The 7,856-nt window shown below is 37.4% G+C and overlaps 1 protein-coding gene across 1 annotated transcript; it reads right to left on the bottom strand.

Annotated features, from left to right (window-relative positions):
- Nucleotides 1-686: 686 nt before the first annotated feature.
- On the bottom strand, nucleotides 687-7,493 carry LOC104471270 (UNC93-like protein MFSD11; the record flags this gene model as incomplete). Its single annotated transcript, XM_010086559.1, has 7 exons — nucleotides 7,365-7,493; nucleotides 5,767-5,822; nucleotides 4,643-4,750; nucleotides 4,124-4,203; nucleotides 3,929-4,025; nucleotides 3,145-3,203; nucleotides 687-828 (listed from the first exon to the last, which is right to left on the bottom strand). Coding segments are annotated over exons 1-7 (638 nt in total), but the record flags the coding sequence as incomplete, so codon positions are not given.
- Between the last annotated feature and the right edge of the window lie 363 nt (nucleotides 7,494-7,856).

The raw sequence follows: 7,856 nt of genomic DNA, 5'->3' as shown, positions 1-7,856 counted from the left end.
TATTATTAAAATTTAATATTATTAACAGTTTCTGACAATCCAAGCTACTAACTACAAAATTTGTTTGCTTTCTGGGCTAGTGAATGCCATTCAAGAGTCTTTCTTCTGAGCATTTTTAGCTTTGACCACTTTTTCACTGGCATACGTACTGATGCTTTTCTAACATTTTCAAAGTTCTTTAAATCAAGCAAAAATATTTAAACTGACACCTCAGGCAAAACTGTACTGAATCTGTGTACCTATGCCCTTCTAATGTATTCATCAGGTGGCATCTATATATATATAGAGAAGATATGAAAAACATTTTTCAGTACGTAAAACATAACCTATAAAAAGGGAGCAATTTCTGCTTATTCCAGCCTTCAAACTGGGCTGATGAGGGCAGGACAGACTATGAAAGGCAGACACATTTTTAATAATAATCAGTGGAGAAAAGAGGTAAATGATATCTTTCCAAAGCCACTTACTCATTAATGGAAGAACTGTGCTCCACCCTTGAGAATGTGTCATATAAAGAACATGAGTTCTCACTTGTTAAGGTACAGACACTTTTTAATTAAAGGTGCAAATTCTACAGGTTGTTCATAACATTTATGTTTCCAGTTCAGAGGGGAAGTGATGTTCCATTGAGAAGCAGGAGCACAAATAAGTACGTGTGACAACATATTACTGTCATAGGCACTTACGAGCTGTCCCCCAGGATTTCATTAGTAGAATCTTCCTCCCCTGGAGCTTTTGTGTCCTCTTGTTTCCTAATCAGAAAGAACAGAACTGTGCCCACAAGACTGATAACAGTCAGAGCAATGAAGACAGTTCTGCGATCACTCTCTGTGGAAAACACAAACAAGAGTCATAACCAGATGTGCAAAAGGAATTCAAACCTATTCAACTACCTTCAAAGAACTAAGACAGACATACTACATAACAGTGTTTAAAACACATACTAATTTTCTAACTTACCTTTCATGTGGTGCAAAAGGTACCCAGCTGCTGGCAAGTTCCTGTCTCAGGTTTATGATGCCAATAAAATATCGGCATATTAAAGAGTCTCACTCGCATTTCCTGCCATGCAAAGGCTATGACCAAGGAGGAGCCCATTAACAGATGAAGCGCATAAATTACTAGCAGAAGAAAGTACATCTTTCAAGACTTCTATAATTCAGAGTGGGCAAACTACCCCAAACCCCTTCAGATTTCTAAAAAAGCTCTTCACCAGCACCAGAAATATTAGCACTGCAATGTCATAAACCGGTAGGCTTGTAAACTACAGAGGCCTAAAACCACTGAAACCCCAGTAACCGACCCAGAACGCAGAGTACAGCTGGAGGAGGGTACGCTCTGCCCTGTGCACCAGCTCTGCTGCACTAACCAACCTGCTTAGCACAGGCAAGCCTGTAATACAGAAGTCACTCCCATGTACAAATATTAAGCAGGGAAAAAAAAGCCAAGAAACAGCTAATAGTTGTGACTGAACTACTGTATGATGCTGAAGATACTGCTTATGCTTGTATTTATTTCCCCTTTAGGTTAAAGGGAAATATAAAATTATTCTATGTCAATTAAAAATAATCTGTGTATAATTAAAGATCAAAAAGAGAACGTGTGCTTTATCTTGAGATGCCTGTAATAATTTTATACAGGTAGTAAAAAAAAGAATAAATTTATTTTTAACTGCTGTTAAATCTTCTGATATCAACATTATAAAGAGCAGTCTCAAGGCACTTAAAGATGGGGGGAACGTAACAGCAGAACTCCCTCATAGTTAATTACTGCATTCTGTGGTTAGCAAGAGCTATGAAATTTAGAACGCACAAAATTTCAGGCCCACAAGGCTCAAGGTGTCTCCAATACCTTCAGCAACACTTAAACCTTCGTATTAAAGGTGAAGGGATGTGGAATATGGCCTTTAACAATTCACCTGTGCTGTGCTACCGAGCCCATGTCTGTGGAGAAGCTCAAAAGGTGAATCTAACAGAGACATGGATTATTCATCTCACCAGGGCAGTACTCCTGCAGCCTGATTAATTACCATTTAAGAGTCACCATCTTACTCGCAATTAGCTACAGTAGAAGTTATCCTCAACTTTTAAACATCAAAAGAATTGACCATTCTTGTACATATCTCACTTTAAGACTACAATAAGGAAAACTCTCATCGTCATCATAGAACAGGACAGAGAAGCAACTCTATTTGTTCACAAGATGTTTTTCCTGCAAGGCTTGTGTCTTTTAATTTAAAAAAAAAAAAAAAAATTTAGTTTTTGCTCTGTTTTTACCATGGCAGTTTTCTTAGTTCATCCCCCTACCCACCTTGCCTTACTTAAACAGTTCCCAGAAACCCCTGCTTTCAAACCACTGAGTCTCAACCACTATCCAGCTTCTTAAGAACATTAATAAATCCACTGTTCTCTAATTCCTGCTCTTTACCAGCCTAGCACAATGTCAAATGAAAAAACTATAGCATTAGTTACAATCCCATCAGGAAGTTAGTCTTCATAACGTATGCCAAAAAAAGGAAGACTTAAGCTCTTTACAGACTCTTCCAGCAACGCTGCCAGCCTAAGCAGCAGCAGCCCACTCAGTCCAGCTGCGCATCTCCATCTCTGCCTTGCTGCCCTACTTTGTGCCAGCACAAGGATTAGTGCAGCCATTAAGTGAACCGGGATGATTTTCCTTTCTTTATTTCAGAGGTTAATCAGTCTCTAATACAATTTAGAAAGCCAGTCTACACCAGGAAGTTACTTTGGAACGCAATGGCACATATATTAAACATACAGCCATTCCAGAATACCTTTCCCCCAAAATATACATATTTTGGCATAACTGTGTCTGCACAGGGAAAAAATCCCAGAGTAGCTACTGTGGAAAACCTTATTCTAAAATAGAATTTAATAGATAATATCCTAAAAGAAGGTACTCAAAGTGCATTGTACACAGGAAAACAAAATATGTAATACCAGAGCCATGAGTACCACGAAACACCGAATCAAAAATATATTCCAAAAACAGTGTAACAACAAATTGGAAAAAAAATTGTCTGCTGTTATGTATAAGTTTCTTGCCACTTTCCAGTTCATTAATTCATGTTTATTCACACTACCATACTTTAAAGTGTGACCTCCCATATACACAAGCAACACCCACCTGATATGTAAGTTTTTCCTTGCCAAGCAAAGTATATATAGAGGTTTCCAAAAAACAAGCTGTAAACAAAAGGGACAACAAAGGTGAAGAGCACTTTTGGGGTAACCACAGTAATACTGTTCTATGCAATTATGAAAGAAATAAAGTCACCAGTCACTCTCCATGCCAACTAATTAACCTATATAAAACTTCAACCACAGTAAAGGATTCTTCTCCATAACGCTGGCTATTCATTTTCAAAAATCAAAACACAAGGTCATAGCAAAAATGAGGAAATCTGCATTTACATTGCCTAATCTTGGAAGGGTATAGACATGGCTATGGCTGAGACAGAGATCCACCCTCCTCCAATGCAGCTCCAGAAAAAGCTAAGGCTTAGGGCAAAGCTTAAATAGGGCTTCCTGGGCCCATGGGCAGATGGGAAGGGTGTGGTGGAGGCCCCAGGTGAGGCTGTGCAGGACCATTAGGGCTCATCAGGGCACTCGGGATCCTGACACAAATTAGCACAGCCCTCCACAATCAACAAGATTTCTGTTACCTATGTCAAATACTCCCCTAACAGTAATGTATCGTTTTGACGCTCCAAAAGCAGATGCTTGCAATATGGAACCTTCATTCATTGTTCTATAATGCACAACAGTAACAGAAATGCTGCTTCCAGCTCTCCTTCCCACTTCACTGACTGCAGGTATCAGTGGACTATTTTTTATGCAGTCTCCCGCTTATCAAAATATGTAAGGAGAATGTGTACACAACCAAAGTAACATCAACAAATCAAGATTACCTGGACTGTAAGAGTGCCCAAAATATCCCACTGTTCCTTCCAATGGTGTTTTCATCAGAATTTACAGTCAAGCAATTTCCCTGTGCCGTCCAGAGTACTGAAATATACAGAATATATCGGTCAGGAAATACAAATATTTTAAAGGTATATTCAAATGTAGCAAAGAACAGTAAGGAGGGTAAGAACAATGCTTACCAGCAGCTGCAATGCCAATAAAAACAGAAGCAGTGTAGAAAGCCCATGTAGAAGGTTGGATAAAAACTGCAATGTATAGGCTAGAATAGAACATATTAGTTTATTGAATATAGACTTAAAATGGACAATTCACTTCAACAATCAGACCTCTCGCTTAGCTTCTTCTAAATCAGCTTCTCTCTCATAAGTGATGTTGGAAAATAGTTCAGGTCACAAGTGAAAAAAGATAATCTTTTTACTCCACTAAGCATGTAGGATTTTTTTTATGTACTCATTAACCTGAGACCGCAACCTGAACTCCACAGTCAGCAAATTCTGGAAATGCTGTGAAAAAAAATGCATTCTGCTTCCAGTAGGCTGAAGTACGCTCCAGTTATACATCTACTAATAGAGATACTAACTCTGCAACATGCCTTCCTTAGCTGGTACAATTTCATGTATGGCTCAGCGGCCTTAGGTGTGACAAAATGAAAGAAAGATTTCAAAGGAAGCAGATAAAATTTTAAAAATAATACTTACCTATAAAATATGCCACTAACAACCATGGAAAGCTGAGGTCCTCCTATAGCAACCACTGAAGGTGATAAAAGATTTGATGCAGAGAATACTCCATAAATAATGGCCATGCTACATAAATAAACAACAAAAATGGTTAAGTACTTAAAATAAAATATAGGGTATCAGTGCAACTGATTTAAGAACGTTCAGTCAATTCCACAGTATCAAATTAAGTACATACATAACTTAAGGAACTGTGTCACTTTCATAGTCAAACACTTCCTTCCTTTCTTCTGTTCACTACCTTCAGCCGTTGCACTCTATATGGGAATATAGGAGTGTACAGCGTTTCTTGGACTGCTGAATGGAGTCCCAAACTATTGCAGGCAAGCACCTCTTGTCATTTACAACACGCATTTGTCAAACTGTGCCTTAACAATGGTTACTGTATTTTGTGCCCCATACTTCTAGAGGAGAATGTTCCAGAGCCTCATTCATCTATCAGTGAGGTTTTTATTTCCTGACAAATATACCACAGAAATTTTACACATATATTTTGTGACAGCTGTATTATTAGTTTAGATTAAGACAGTAAACCCTTCAAAGCAGCAACCAGGTTTTCCTACATGACAGATTAATTTGGTGTACAAAAAGTCCCTGATCGTTCCTGGCAAGGTCGGCTACACCTGCACAATGAACAAACAGAATGGCTTTTCATGGCTTCAAGCCTTGCTGCTGGTCTGACTGCTCCTGTCATGTTTACGTTGGGAGTTGATGCACACCACACAACCTATACAAATAGACAAAGCTGTACAAGGGCAAACAACCAAGGCCTTAGTTAGCAGTTTAATTTATTTTAAAACTTCAACATTCTTCATCTCCTAAGATAAAACACTGAGAATGTGATGACCGTAAGGTGTTTTTTCTCCCTACAAAAAATCCATGCAACACAGGTATGAAGTTCAACTAGAAATAATTCAGAGTAGAACTAGAGTGGATGTGAGAAGGCTACGTTTTAAACTGCTTTAAGTACGTTATTAAATCTTGAAGTCAGCAGAACGCTACAATCTCTTGAGAGCATATCTCTACCAGAGGAAATTATAAGCAGGTTCATCCTGCAAGGAGCAAAGATCTGTGTAACTTACCTTGTGTAGCCACTGCCATGAAAATACGTGTTGTTTAGATTTGTGATAACAGTTTGCTGTGAAGAGAAAATCATACATGGTAATATGTTAGAACGTATCTTGTAGCTTGAGAACTCTTGCATCAGTTTGAAGTCAGTAGTGAACATGAGAATTAATCTTTAATAAACTCTACAAAGTACTTAAAATAATTTAAAGTGTTAATTACAACTCACAACACCACCACAATGAAGGTGAAGGAGATATTAGGCAGGGAAACATCTGTTTGAAGCAGTAATTAGTACTTTAGGATTGTATCATTATTTCATCAGAGACCTTAAAATATTTCACTAAAATTTTTCATGAAACACCTCTCTTAGGTAGATATGTATGACTCTTAACGTAAAGAGTGGGGGAAAAAAGGAGAAGTCTCAAAATACTCTTAATTTGACCTAACTATGAGCTTCTGATAAGAATTTCCGTTCTTTTCGGCTTCCCGTTATTTCCCTCTTCCTTTTTTTTCCCGCTTGAATCAGCTTTAGTGATCGTGAGACCATGCAATTAGTTGGATAGGCGGGCAAGTCTGATTGAAAGTCACTTGTAAGGACTTTAATGACAAAAAATTACATGATTGCATGATCACTACGTCCAGTTAAGTGAGGTGCTGTGAATTAATTGCAGAACTTCTAAGATCACTGGGCTGTAGTTACATACTCATGTACAGTATCATGCTGCTCTATGATTTTTACAAAGACTATCCTAAGTAGTTATTTCTGTATCGTGGTGAATGTCTGAGCCCAGAAAGGATTCTTCTTGCGTGCAAGAAAAGAGAAGCTGTAAGACCTGTAGGCTCAAGAGGTATGTTGAAATCTAACTGTCCTTCAAGCACGTAACCAATATTGAAAGCAGTTCCAACAACTCAGTAACCCAGAAGATCTGGGCTAACTATGTCAGTAGCACGATTCTAAAAATTTAAGTAGCAAGAGCACAATCTGCTTTTAATAGTAAATTTGGATTATGTTACACTCAATTTTACTTCAGCACACACAGAGATACATGATACTAAAGCAGTAAATTACTTATTCAGATGGAAGGTGACTTGGCAGTTCTAGTAATTGTGAAAGTCTGACTACTTGTCAGATGTTATCCTCATACTCCCCCTCAACGTCTAGTTTGTTAAAGCAGAAAAATCTGTTAGATTAGGAAAACACCCTAGGAAAAACTAGGAGTATGGTTAATAATAACAACTTAGGCAAATAGTTTGAAAGGGACTATATACAATGATCAGAAATATGGAAAGTCCCATGTAATTCAATTATTAAATATTGCAAATGTCAAAACAGACACTATTTTAAAGTCCAAACATTTGATAAGATTGTCTACTTTCCAAGCAATCGGGCACAGTTACATACGTAGCTATGCTATCTTAAAGAAATGAACTGCTTAATTATCCAGTTAACCACCTTAATCTAGTTAACATTAAACCAAAAGAAAGGAGACAAAATGTCAGGTTTCTTGCACAATAAAAAATCCCAAATAAAACAACTCTTAACAGACACAAAAGACAAGAGAGGATGATTAACTGTGGTAGAAATGTGGCATGTTTTGAAATTCACACCTACCTCAATATTTCCACATGTTTGGAAAGCAGTGAATATAAACATAAATGAGACTCCCAAAATAATTATGTTGAAAAGTTTTTTTGATTCAGGAGACATTTTGTGTTTTCTTGCCAAGTCCTCAGCTTCAGTCTGGAAAAAATATTTTCTTTTAAAACTTTCCTTTTAACCTCTGTTAAAAACAAACAACAACAAGAATAAAACAAAAAAGAAAGCTTCAAAAACTGTTATTACTTTGAGCTACTTATTAGCTGCTAGGACAAAACCAACTAATAAGGAAATCCAACGACTCTCTTAAATAACATACAGCAAAATCAGTAACTTGAAAAAACCCCAAAGATAAAGGTCTAGTACAAAAGGTAAAGACCAAGATTCTCTCTACCTTTTCCCATGAAGTTGACAGAGCAGACTGCAGTATGTTACTTCTTTATGACATCACTTTCTCCCAAATGAAGCAGTTTTCCAAATACCAAGCTAGTGGACAGCTCAGTTTCT

This window comes from Pterocles gutturalis, unplaced genomic scaffold, assembly GCF_000699245.1.
Source record: "Pterocles gutturalis isolate BGI_N339 unplaced genomic scaffold, ASM69924v1 scaffold10501, whole genome shotgun sequence".
In the NCBI taxonomy this organism is placed as follows: domain Eukaryota; kingdom Metazoa; phylum Chordata; class Aves; order Pterocliformes; family Pteroclidae; genus Pterocles; species Pterocles gutturalis.
This window is presented reverse-complemented; position numbering and strand designations above follow the sequence as displayed.